Consider the following 14,072-nt stretch of genomic DNA (forward strand, 5'->3'; position numbering starts at 1 on the left):
CTAAATCCCAACTTCATACTTCCCTTACATTTCTTGTTAGATAATTTTATTACATGCATCTGCAAAGGGTATGCAATACCTCTGTTTTTAGCATTATAAGAACTGCACAGTACTGAATGTAGTTGTAGGCAACTTTAATGTTGTTAAGATTCATCTGTACTGAATCACTATAGCTCATTTTGACTCCTATATAATATTCCATTGCATGACGATTAGACAGCTTATTTATGTACTTTTCCCCAAGGCCTATGGGTGGCCTCTAGGTTTTCAGTAGTGCTGCTGAAAACACTTGTATACTTGTCTCCTCTGTCCATCCCGTAAGAGTTATCTTAAATAGAGATATAAAATCTAGGAAAGAAATTTCTGGGACACAGGCAGGGCAGCTCCTCAAGGAAGTAATACCAAACTGTTTTTCTAAGAAGTCGCACCATTTATACATTTTAAGTGTTGCCAATCAAATATATATTTGATGTTTCATTATGGTCTTGATAATACTCTTTGCTATCATTAATGATGTTGAGCATCTTGTATGTTTATTGCCTTTATCTTGTTCTTATCTTCTGTACTTTTTTCCACTAGGTTATTTGTATTCCATTGATTTACAGGAATTCTCATTCTTTATCAGTTATGTGTGTAGATAATATCTTCCCCCTTTTTGTCTTTACTAAGAGTTTAAAATGTTAAGGGCTTTTTGACATTTAAGAGCTTAATATATCTGGCATCTGTGGGTGCGTGTTACGAGATAGGGAAACATTCTGTCTTTTCCATTTAGGTTAACTTTTTCTTGTCGCATTTATTTTATAGTTCCTTCCTTTTCCCCATACATTTTAAATGTCACCTCTGTTATATGCATAGTTATATATGTGCATAGGTCTATTAATGGGCCCTTTATTTTATTCCATTGCTGTTTTATGACTAAAACTTCAAATTGAATTCTGTTATGTCTCAGAGCAATACTTGGAGAGTTTGAGGCTGTTTTTTTAAAACAAATTGCAATTACTTAAAGTTTATAACATACTGCAATGAATTTCTACACAGTAAGGAAAGGGTTGTACAAACAGTTCAAACTCTATGAAGATAATTTTTCCATATTTTTAATTGTGTTCTGGGATATTTCAACTTTAAAATTTTGGGTAATGCTGCTCTTATTTATAAAGGTAAATTTGTATTCTGTCCCAGAATGGAATGAAAATAAGGCCTACAGTTTTACAATGTATAAAATTGACAGAACTTTTAAAATAATCATAAACAGCAGGTCACAGTGGCTCATACCTGTAATCCCTGCACTTTAGGAGGTCAAGGCGAGTGGATCCCCTGAGGTCAGGAGTTTGAGACCAGCCTGGACAACATGGCAAAACCCTGTCTCTACTAAAAATACAAAAATTCGCCAGGCATGGTGGCATGTGCCTATAATTGCAACTACTCAGGAGGCTGAGGCAGGAGAATCACTTGAACCTGGGAGGTGGCGGTTGCACTGAGCCGAGATCACACCACTGCACTCTAGCCTGGGTGACAGAGTGAGACTCCATCTCAAATAAATAAATACATCTTCTTTAAAGAGTTTTACCTTATAAAAATATGTGTTGAAGAAAGGCTAAAAATCAGAATTTGACCTGAAATAGCAGACTTCCAGGATGAGAAATTAGAATTGAAAATATACTTCACTTAGCAGAATGACCCTGGGCTTACTAAATAACCTCAGATGTTTCTAGTGGGAATATTTTCTTATAATCTATGAGGAAGAGATCATATTGGGAAAAAAAATCATTTTTTAGAAACAAATGCCATTTGGGGCCGGGCGCCGTGACTCACGCCTGTAATCCCAGCACTTTGGGAGGCCGAGGCGGGTGGATCACGAGGTCAAGAGATCGAGACCATCCTGGTCAACATGGTGAAACCCCATCTCTACTAAAAATACAAAAAATTAGCTGGGCACGGTGGTGCGTGCCTGTAATCCCAGCTACTCGGGAGGCTGAGGCAGGAGAATTGCCTGAACCCAGGAGGCGGAGGCTGCGGTGAACCGAGATCGCGCCATGGCACTCGAGCCTGGGTAACAAGAGTGAAACTCTGTCTCAAAAAAAAAAAAAAGAAACAAATGCCATTTATATGGTATCAGACATATCTAATTAAGAAATTGATACTGATTATGAAGATGTGACACAAGTAATTATTCTGCCATTGTTACAGCCTTTGATCACCAGAAATCAATACACGGAAGTTTTATTTTTATATAGAGAGATATCCACAGCATTCCAAGTTTGTCATCTATGGTTCTAGCCTAGATCTGATTCCTTTTATTGGGAAATGATACTTAGAGCTTACAGGAGGAATGCCTTTTCTTTTCCTTATAAATTCTAAAATTGTCAAGGTTTATGAAAAACCTTGTTGGAATTTACATTGGAATAACGTTAAATCTATAGATCAATTTGGGAGAAATAGGTCATTTTCACAATACTAATTGCTTTTATTTATTTATTTATTTATTTTTGAGATGGAGTTTCACTCTTGTCTCCCAGGCTGGAGTGCAATGGCATGATCCCTGCTAACTGCAACCACTGCCTCCTGGCTTCAAGTGATTCTCATGCCTCAACCTTCCAAGTAGCTGAAATTACAGGCGCCCGCCACCATGCCCAGCTAATTTTTTTATTTTTAGTAGAGATGGGGTTTCACCATGTTAGCTAGGCTGGTTTCGAACTCCTGACCTCAGATGATCTGCCCACCTTGGCCTTCCAAAGTGCTGGGATTACAGGCATGAGCCATCATGCCCAGCCGATTGTTTGTATTTATTTATTTTGAGATGGAGTCTTGCTGTCACCCAGGCTGGGGAGTGCAGTGGCACAATCTCAGCTCATTGCAACCTTTGTCTCCCAGGTTCAAGCCATCACGCCCAGCTAATTTTTGTGTTTTTAGTAGAGATGGAGTCTCACCATGTTGGTCAGGCTGGTCTCAAACTCCTGACCTCAAGTGATCTGCCCACCTTGGCCTCCCAAAGTGCTGGGGTTACAGTCATGAGCTACCATGCCTGGCCTACTTGCTTCTTTTTTGTTTTGTTTCGTTTTTGAGACATTCTCACTCTGTTGCCCAGGCTGGAGTGCAGTGGCACTATCTCGGCTCACTGCAACCTCCACCTCTCAGGTAGCTGGGATGACAGGTGCGTGCCATCATGCCCAGCTAATTTTTTTGTATTTTTTTGTAGAGGCAGGGTTTCGCCACGTTGGCCAGCCTGATCTCGAACTCCTGATCTCAGCTGATCTGCCTACCTCAGCCTCCCAGGGTGCTGGGATTACAGTTCTTAATAAAGTTTTATACTTTTCTTTTTAGAGGTCTTAAACACATTATATTAAATGTATTCCCAGGCACTTGGTCTTCTGATACTATTATAAATGGTAGCATTTAAGTTACATTTTGTCATTTTTAACTTCATTCCTGATGTATAGAAACTGTATTAAAGGAACTTCTAAAGAAAGCATGTCAAACTGTTTCTTTTAATTTAAAATGTAAATAATTTCTAAGTGTTGCTAAGTTTCTAAAAATTATTTGGGGAATGCTAGTAGTAGGTGCCTCCGGAGATTGGTGATAGGAAAATTTCTAGAGGCAGGATTTCACCGTGTTGGCCAGGCTGGTCTTAAACTCCAGACTTCAGGTGATCTGCCTGCCTCGGCCTCCCAAAGTGCTAGGATTATAGGCTTGAGCCACTGCTCCCAACCAGTAGTATTTTTATAGAATGAGAAAAACAGACGTTAAAGGATAGGCAGCTTATCCTGTGCTGCACATTTAAGTGGTTGAGCTCCCCATAGTACGCTTTTTTCACTTAATGTTATGTTAGTAAATGTTTATGTGCTTTGCTATAACTGCAGAACCAAAAAACAACTGTGTTTTTGGTACAGTGGTTAAGACAAAGAAAGGTTCTCATGGGGTTATGTTTCAGAAAAGGAGACAGGACAGACAGTGAATAAGTAATATAATTTCATACAGTGATAAGTGCAATGGAAAAATAATGAGATCACGGATAGACTGATTTGGAGATATTTTATATAAATGGTTCTCTGTAAAGGAAACATTTGTGCAAACTGAACAAAATAAGGAAGTGAGTCTATAAAAGATGGTGAAGAATGTTTAAGACAGAGAACAGCAAGTGAGAAGGCTCTAGAATTAGGAATCAGTCTTTTAGAGTGACAGAAGAAAGAAACTGGGCTGTAGCAGCGAATAGGAATTGAAGTTAGGGGGTAAGGGAGGAGCCACAGTATAAAGGAATATCTAGGCAAATGGTCAGCAAACTATGCCCCAGAGAGCCAGATTTAGCCCACCGGTGACCTGCAAGGAAAGGATTTTTAAATTTAAGTGGTTATAATTAAGAGAGGAAAAAAATGACAAGGTCTTAATGTGGCCCATGAAGCTTAAAATATTTCTGTCGGCCTTTTGTTTTATTGTAGCAATCTGAATGAGGGTGTAGTATGGTCTGTGTGTGTCAAACAGGTTGTAGTGGCTTTTGGCACAGTGGAAGTCAGGAAACCAATTACAGCCTATTTCAGTCACCCTGGTAAGAGATGAGAGATCATGGCTTGAATGAGAGAAGTGAGGCAGTGAGAAATGATTGGATTAAGAGTAAATTTTTAAAGGTGGTGCCAATAAGAACTGCTCAACAATTGAATTGTATATGCCAGAACACACGGACTATTCTCCATTTTTAGTTTCAAAAGGAATGGTTACCCATTATTTTTAAATCTGTAGGTATCTTAAAAAAAAAAAAAATTTATACCCCTTGCCCAACCTCCCACTCTTTAGGGATATGCACTATTAAAAATTTGCACATGTCCTTTCCAACATTTTTCAGTTACTTAGAAACACTTAATGCTCTGCAACTTGCATTTTGACTTGATATATCATTCAAATTCTTTCTTTATTGATACAGAAGTTTGACTCTTTTTTTAGTGGGTATATTAATAAAGATATACCATAAATTTATGGAGAAATGATTTTGCCAGTTTTCTATAGATAGACAATGAGCATATGTTAAATTTTAAACTTTGTTTCTAGGTCTCATGCTGTTGCATGTGTCAATCAGTTTATCATCAGTAGGACTCAAGCTCTGATGTTGCACATTGATTCTTTTATTGAGGTAAGACTTATCCTCATCCTCCTCCCCAACTTTTTTTTGAGAAGGTTAGTGATGCTAACTGCCTGCAGTTTTGCTTTAAAACAATAATCATTTATAATTGTAAACTCAACATTTAATTAAATGATTTCTGATAGTATTAAAATTGCATAGAGATAGACTAATTATTGTTAGCTGAAAAAGCACTTTTACTAATTTTTCTACTTGTATCATATAAACATTGATTATGGTGGTGGGGGGATGTTTAGTATCTTGACTACTTTAAAAATTTGTCCTTCAATATACTGTTCAAATTGCATATGGAAACCAAATCCCTCAGCTAATGCAGTTTTTGAAATGTGAAAAATTGGTGAGGTTAGATTAAGTTGGTTTGGTAGAATCTGAAGGCACAGACTATAAGGACAGTATTTTCCATTGGTTTCCATTGCAAAATTAGAGGCATCAGGAAAAATTGACTTTAAAGGTATTTTGAACTTTCTGATAAAAGCAGAAAGAAAAGAGTATAATTTTCTGGCCAGGAACCATAAGCACCACAATTTCTTTTGAAAATCTCTGCTACTTGATAACAATTAGAAGGATTGTTAAAGTTCCTTAAGCACCTTCATTTTTATTTTCATCAAATGGAATTTTAAAAGTCCTTTAGAGGTCAGACTGCTGATATTACTGTTGGGAAATTATAAGGAAGAGTGTGGGGGGGTCACATTACTTTTTTTTCTCATCACTTAAATTGACCAGCTTCTTTCTGAGCATCTATTACCAATAGACTAAGAGTAGTAGCCATAAAGATCCTTTAGCCAATTACAAGTTAAAACCAAAATGTTTCTTAAATGGTTTTACTGACTACTACCTACTATGAAACAGACACTGTGCTTGATACTAGGAATACCTAAATTTTATGCTGGGAAGGTGTTTTCTTTCAGTCTAGTCTAGAGGTGGTATAATGTAGTGGATAATATTAGAGGTCTGGAGTAGACTATGGGTGTTCAAATCCCAGCTTCTCAGTTTAGTAGCTTTGTAACCTTGGATGCTTTATTTAACTGATGTTATCTTCATATCATCTGTCAAATGAGCCAACGATTGACCTACCTTGTTGGATTGTTACAAACCTAGTTGATATTAGTAAATTGGAACAATGCCTGCCACAGAAAGTAAGCACTTCATGTTAGCTATTAAAAGTATTAATAGTAGTATTTCTGTTGTAATTATCCTGGTGTTTCCTTTTAGTATTTTTCTTCCACAGCTTAGTAAAGGAGATAGTGATAGACATACCAGCATTTTATAAGGGAATATAATTTAAAATAAATGAAATTGAATTCTCTCTGAAAATAAAAATTTCTTAGGACTATACTCAGCAAGTGAGGCAGAAGCATTTTCCAACATTTTAAAAATATTTTGCTTTACTATTAATATGTTAATATTACTTTATTATTTAATAGTGCTACAGGATTTAGCCAGTTGTTCACCCTACAAAAACAGTAAACCTCTGGAAGAAGTGCCTCTAAAATATAGTAGGCCCTCAGTAGTAATTTGCCAAGTGAATAAGTAAACTAGTTTTATTCACTTGCCGTTGTTTTCATGGTATCATGCCTGCTAAGTCTAAATATTGATGAAAAGTTTATGGTTACCAGTACATGGCTATAATGTATAACCTTGGCAAAACTGGATATTCATTGACAGTAGTAACAAAAGTGACAAAGCAAGGTGATGACATTGGATATCTCCACCCCCAACCCAGTTGCTGTTCTCTAGAGTAAATCTGTGAAATTTTTAAATAAAATTTAATGGAGGATGCACTGTTAATGGCAGTGCCTGCTAGGAAAACAATGCTCTTCTCTGAAATGCATGATTAAAACAGGAACTACATAGTTTTGAGAATGTCAAATGTAGAAGCAGAAACTGGAGAAACAAAAACTTTTTAAATGCTGCATTAATACTTCACACAGTGTCCCATTTGATCATTGGATTTCTCTTTCTTTCTGGTGGTTAGCAAGTTACTTAACTTCTATTAGTTTCCTTATTTGTAAAATTGAATAACATCTTAGAGTTTTGAAGATTAAACAAAATAGTCTATTGTCCATTCAGACATTATTTCTACCTTGCAGACGTACTTGTAGGGAACAGCATAATATTTATTACTGCTTTTATTGACCAACATCAGTTTAGGGTTAAGTTGGAAAATCAGTATATATTAATATTTGTCGATTATTGAACCTATATCACCTTTTTATAGAATTTGAATCTATTACCACCTCTCACCTTAAAAATCAGGCTTGTCAGGGAATAGTCGTTTGTTTCTGCATCTGGGTGAGCTAACAAATGCTCCTGTGTCCTAATGACATGGTTTCTTAAAAACTAAAAATTTCCTCAAAACACAACTGATTGTAATCTCACAGAAAAGACTAGCTTTTCATCTTTTATCAAAATTATGATCTTTATCAGTTATCATTCCACATTTAATTCTTCTAATATTGTAGGCCAATTCAAGTCAGTTTTTGGTACCTTATCTTCATAGGGTTAATTTAAATGTCACCAACTTGCAGGTTACTTATGATTGTGTGTAAACCTTTCTAAAACTAGAAAAAAATTATTTCTTACGCAACAGAATCTCTTTGCATTGGCTGGTGATGAAGAACCAGAGGTACGGAAAAATGTGTGCCGAGCACTTGTGATGTTGCTCGAAGTTCGAATGGATCGCCTACTCCCTCACATGCATAATATAGTTGAGGTAACACTGGCAATTTAAAGGCTTTTTCCTCATCTTTCCCCTAAAAGAAATACTAGATACAAAATACAACATACTGGATGGGTAGGGGACTATAAAGTAATTATGATTGTCTTAAAATTATAAATTATCTTTATGGGGATTTTCATGTTTCTGGGTATAATTATACATATTGTGTATAGCTTTGGAAGTGTTTTAAGTAGTATGTTTTCTAGAACTTCCTTTTCACTTCCAAAGTTCCATATGGTAGAGAGAAGGGAGGATCTTTTTTAAAGGATGCAGTCTAAGATCTATTAAAAGCCTAGCATTCATGGTATGCAGCAACTCCTGCTAAAACTTTAGGAAACATGCAGGTGCATAAGATAGGCCTGTTTTCTCTTTGAAACATCAGGCTAGACTGGTTGAAAGTTTAGCGTTAACTAAAGTGAAGAAATTTTATCAGTTGCTTGTCCACACTGGGGAGCCTAATTTGTAATGTTACAGTTCTTTCTTCCACAGTATTCAGTAGCAAAGGAGTAGGACATGACATAGCATGTAATACGGGTTGGCCTGTGATACTGTTCTGTGGCCACATTTTGTTAGGTGACATGTTTCAGTCTGGAAAAGGATGTGTACAATCTATTAGTTGGTGGTTCTAGTCTCGGGTACATTGTGAAATCACGTGAGTGAATTTGGCTTGGTGTGTTCAGAGGATATGAGGAATCTATTTTGTTGAGAATTTAAAATTATATTCACACTAGGAGATGTCACTACTATTTCCCAAATTAAAAATGACTTTTATAATTTCAGCATGTATATATCACTTTAAACGTGAAAATTCATATACTTTACAAGAGACAGCTTGAGTAGTTATAGTCTTCATTTTAAGAAATAATATAATGGAGTTCTTAATTTTCATTTTTATGTTTCTAAGAAGGTTTAATATTTGATTAAAATTCATATTTCAAAAATCTCAGTGGTATTAAAAAAACTACACAGAAACAGATATATTCACTGAACACTTTTCATTGAGTGAAATTTAAAATTCAAAATTTAAAATTCACACATTTTAAATTTAACTTAAAATTTAAAATTCACACATTTTAAATTTAACTGTATCTTATAGTCAGTCACTTAGGAAACTTTTTAAAAATTCAAAAGCCTAGGTTGAAAACCACAAAGTCAGAAACTTGCTTGATAATAGGACTGAGTTGATATTGTGTGATTTAAACTGACTAATATTAAGGATCCTGTGTTTCTAGTACATGCTACAGAGGACTCAAGATCAAGATGAAAATGTGGCTTTAGAAGCCTGTGAATTTTGGCTAACTTTAGCTGAACAGCCAATATGCAAAGATGTACTCGTAAGGCATCTTCCTAAGTAAGTGTTCCCTCTTAAAAATGCTGCCTTGTTCTTTAATTTCTTAAGTGATCCTTCATTTTCGTATTCTTATAAAATTCATTCTTGCCATCAGGGAATGAGATTCTAAAGAAGCCAGACTTCATTTTATTGTGGATAGAGAAGGATTTTTTTCAAAAAGCAATTGCCTATTTTAATTAAAAAAATATATATATAAGGATGGTTTGTTCTAAATTATAATTGATTTTGAATAATTTGTGGCACAGTATTTTGTGTTTTTTTGTTTTTTAGCAATCCTTGGTGTTTAACCACAGACCCTATTGTGAGGGGGTGTTTTGTTTTTTTTTCCAGAAAATAATTTCCCACTAGTTGTCATGCAATAAAATTTAGTTAACTTAATGTTAAGCCCATGTTTCTAAAGTAATAAAGCTCATGGGAGAAAACTAAATTGCAGAGAATTTTATATTTTCTGCGTTTTCACCACCCTGAGTCATCACTGTTAGTATTTTTGATGTCATCTTTTAATGTTTTTTTCTGTGAAAGTACCATATACTGAATAGCATATATTCAGGGTATTTGAAAAGAAACTTGATTTAATAATACATAATACATTAATAGACATCTCGCCTATAGTTAGTGCTTGAAATTTTAAATATACTATTTAATGGTTTGTTCTTTTCAGTTATTGTATACTGTGTGCTTTCCTCCACATCGTTAGTCTTTAAAACTTCAGTGGAGGTATGCTGTTCCATCAGGGAATACATAACCATATTTACGACAATTATGTATGTATACCCTGTAGAGAGAGGGAGAGACTGTTCTCTGCCATTGAATATTTAGGTTGTTTTGGCTTTTATTTTTCTTCATAAATAATCCTGGAGTGAACATCTTTCTTTTTCGATAAAAGGTTATTTCTTTTTGTTCAAATTCCTAGGAGTGATTTTTTCCCCAGAGTCAAAGAATATGAGAATTTTAATGGTTCTTCATAATATTCCAAATAGTTCTCTAGGAAATTTGTAGGACTTTATATCCCCACTATGTCTATTCTATCACAACTTTGCCAGCCATGAATTTTAATATCTCAAATCTTAGGCATCTGGAAAAGGAAAAAAAAAGATTTTAGCATTTCGTAATATTAAAGGGTTTTTTTTTTTTTTCCCCAGATGTTTAAGGTACTTGAATGTTCGTATTTTCATATAGTCAACTGAGTTTTTGGTTTGTTTGTTTTTGTTTTTTGTTTTTTTTCCCCCATCAAGAAAGCAACAATTCCAGTCAGTTTATTTGGAGGGTAAGGTTAAGCAAGGTGTGGTGCTTAATTTTAATTTTAATTAAATTAAATTTTGAACAACATTTGTCATATCTTGCTTAACCTTACCCTCCAAATACACTGACCAGATTTTTTTCTCTTTAGGAAATCTATTGGTTATTCTTTCTTTTCTCTTTACTTTGTAATGCCACTTTAATTATACATTTGGGTTTCTGTGGGGTCATATAATTATAAAAGTCATAGATACTAATTTTTATAAAAACTACAGAGATTTTCTGTTTTTCTTCAAGAGCACAAATCCACTTTTATTTATTGATTTTTATTAGTTTAAATCTTAGGGGTACACAATCATTCCGACTTTGCGTCCAGTGGCCTCAGCAGGAAGATTACTTTGAAATTTGGCACGAACCATGCCACTGTTTCCATGGGCCCACATTACTCTGGTTTTGTTTGGTTTGCCTCCAGGAGTCTCTGTATTGTTCTTTGTTTTATATACGTAAGCACATCTCTTTCCCAAAGAGAATTCTGTTTCATCTCATGCATAAACATCTTCAATTTTAAGAAGAGCTATGTGCTTCCTTTGGTTTTGGAGACCCTGCTTTTAGCCAGCAGAAATAGCCTTGGACCACAGCGTTCCAGACACATTTCCTTTAAAAGTCCTGTTCCCAGTAGGCTCCAGCTATTTGTCCCCAAATTTCAGCAGCAGGTACTTCATTTTAGAGATTTTATTAATGAGCACCTGTGGTATAACATTAGAGATAATGCTGAAAATATGGAATTATACCTGGGTACTCTAACTCCATCACTGCACTAATATAATTCAAATATTCCTAAAATAAGCAGGAAATTAAAAGATTAGCACCACCCATTTTACTGTGCTAATTAGTGCCAACATTAAACAACTCAAGCCAGTCATGACTGAGCTTGACTTATGTCTTCCCTACTACTGTTAGACGAGGTTTCACTGTATTGCCCTGGCTGGTCTTGATCCTCTGGCCTCAAGCAGTTCTCACTGCATGGCCTTCAAAGCATCGAGATTATAGGCATGAGCCACTGCACCCAGTGGGAGCCATTTTTATCTATAAAATACAGCTGTTTTTATTTTTTTAGATAGTGTGTTGACAGGATAGCAGAATATCAACATTAATCTGATGCTGAGATTAAAAAGCACGACAAGATAACTTGTTTTTCCTACTTATTAACCAGACTTGCTTAGTATAATATGAGCAAAAACTGTTTCCATAGGAATTAAAATTGTATGTGTTACAAGATCGCTCATAAATATACACTCATTTAGAAAGCATCAGTGTGGGCTGGGCACAGTGACTCATGCCTGTAACCCCAGGACTTTAGGAGCCCAAGGCAGGCAGATTGCCTGAGCTCAGGAGTTCAAGACCAGTCTGGGCAGCATGTGAAACCCCATCTCTACTAAAAATATAAAAATTAGCTGGGCATGGTAGCACATGCCTATAATCCCAGCTACTTGGGTGGCTGAGGAAGGAGAGTGGCTTGAACCTGGGAGGTGGAGGCTGCTGCAGAGTGAGACCCTGTCTCAGAAAAAAAAAAATGCACCAATGTAACAATTTTTTTTTAACTAGTGCTATTTTTATTATTGAACATTAATGTATTTTGTGATCTGGTATAGCAGCTCTTGATTTCTCTTGTTTTTACAAAAATGTTTTGGCTTTTTCCCCATCTTTATTCTTGTACATTAATGTCTGATAAGGCTGTTGTGTGGATTATTCATGTAAAACAACCCAATGCTCAGCCCATATTTAAGTCTTCAGTAAATGTTTATTGTCTGTATTACTAACTTTATGTGATGGTGCATTAAAAAACTCATTTTTGGTTAGGCACAGTGGCTCACACCTGTAATCCCAGCACTTTGGGAGGCTGAGGTGGATGGATCACCTGAGTTCGGGAGTTCAAGATTATCCAGACCAACATAGTGAAACCCCATTTCTACTAAAAATACAAAACATTAGCTGGGCATGGTGGCACATGCCTGTAGTCCCAGCTACTCGGGAGGCTGAGGCAGGAGAATCACTTGAACCCGGGTGGCAGAGGTTGTGGTGAGCCAAGATCGCACCACTGCAGTCCAGCCTGGGTGACAGAGCAAGACTCTGTCTCCAAAAGAAAAAAAAAAAAAAACAAAAAACTCTTGTTTTTAATGGCTACATAGGGGCTTCAGGAGAAATTTTCACAATAAGACCTGTTCAAAAATAATAATTTGTCTAACATGATTAGACTTCGTCAGGCACATGCTAGATTGCCACATGGTCACAGTTAATTTCGCTATCTTACTGTCTGACTTTATTTTTTCTTATTTGCCCAGCTTTACCAGCCAGTCCTTTATTTCCTGCAAACCTTACTAGGCCCATCTGCCACCCCATGCCAAGGCCCTTGACCTCTTTGTGTTTAAAGTGATTCGTTTCTTTTGAGATGGAGTCTGCTCTGTTGCCCAAGGAGTACAGTGGTGAGATCTTAGCTCACCACAGTCTCTGCCTTCCGGGTTCAAGCGATTCTCCTGCCTCAGCCTCCCGAGTAGCTGGGACTGCAGGCATATGCCACTATGCCCAGCTAATTTTTGTTTTTAGTAGAGACGGGGTTTCACTATGTTAGCCAAGCTGGTCTTGAACTCCTGACCTCATGATTAGGCACTGGGCCTAATCTGATTCTTTTTCTCTCTATCTGACAAACATCAGAGCCACAAGTAAACTATACTAACCCAAAACGTATATCTGCCCTGCTCTAGACTAATTGAACTCTGAACTCTTTTTTTAACCAAGCCACCAAAAATTTTCCTTTGGGGAAGGTTACACTCCCCTGGAGGAATGCTGGCTGTAGAAGTCTGTGGTCTTCAACCACAAGTTGACCCTTCATGATCTGTTAATTCACGTTCCAGACCAGCTTTTATCTTTTATTTACCAGGAGCAACTATTTTAAACCTTTATTACTCTTTTGATGTTCTCTTAATTCACTTTGAGCAGTTATAAAGAAAGCAGGTGACCCTTTATCTTGCCCAAAAACTTACAGATAATCTTTTCTTTTCTTTCTTTCTTTTTTTTTTTTTTAGAGACAGAGTTCTCACTCTGTCACCAGGCTGGAGTGCAGTGGTGCAATCTTGGCTCACTGCACCCTCCACCTCCTGGGTTCAAGGGATTCTCCTGAGTTAGCTGGAACTGTGCCACGCCCAGCGCCCAGCTAAATTTTGTGTTTTTAGTAGAGATGGGATTTCACCATGTTGGCCAGGGCGGTATCCATCTCTTGACCTCCTGATCCACCCACCTCTGCCTCCCAAAGTGCTAGGATTACAGGCATGAGCCACTGCGCCTGGCCTACAGATAATATTTTCATATGAGTTGTCCTCTCCTAACCAATTTTCTATTTAAGGTCTGTAGAGTATACTTTTTTTTTTTTTTTTTTATCCCCAGAGACCTCACCGTACCAGATAAATATTCACTCTTAAATTCTCTCTGTTGCCTTATTTTCCGTAACTTTTAAACATGCTGCAGTTTTTTCTGTATTCAAAAAAAAACTAAAACAAGTGGGACTTACCGTCTTCACTTCTGTAACCCGCATCTTGTTAACTCTTCATTATATTATAGTCTGATGTCTGTTCTCACCA

General features: G+C 36.4%; 1 protein-coding gene and 1 pseudogene across 5 annotated transcripts in view; one reads left to right on the forward strand and one right to left on the reverse strand.

Annotated features, from left to right (window-relative positions):
* TNPO1 (transportin 1) overlaps window positions 1-14,072 on the forward strand; it is a 98,920-nt gene that overhangs the window by 52,852 nt on the left and 31,996 nt on the right. For all 5 annotated transcript variants that reach the window (XM_012462180.3, XM_012462181.2, XM_064376042.1 and 2 more), the window contains exons 7-9: window positions 5,038-5,119; window positions 7,719-7,841; window positions 9,080-9,198. In XM_012462180.3, coding sequence (XP_012317603.1) covers window positions 5,038-5,119; window positions 7,719-7,841; window positions 9,080-9,198 — 324 coding nt within the window. The remainder of the gene's footprint in view (window positions 1-5,037; window positions 5,120-7,718; window positions 7,842-9,079; window positions 9,199-14,072) is intronic.
* LOC105723806 (large ribosomal subunit protein eL33-like) lies at window positions 10,779-14,026 on the reverse strand (annotated as a pseudogene).

Source organism: Aotus nancymaae, unplaced genomic scaffold (genome assembly GCF_030222135.1).
Source record: "Aotus nancymaae isolate 86718 unplaced genomic scaffold, 86718_ANA_hifiasm-v0.15.2.pri h1tg000014l, whole genome shotgun sequence".
Classification (NCBI taxonomy): domain Eukaryota; kingdom Metazoa; phylum Chordata; class Mammalia; order Primates; family Aotidae; genus Aotus; species Aotus nancymaae.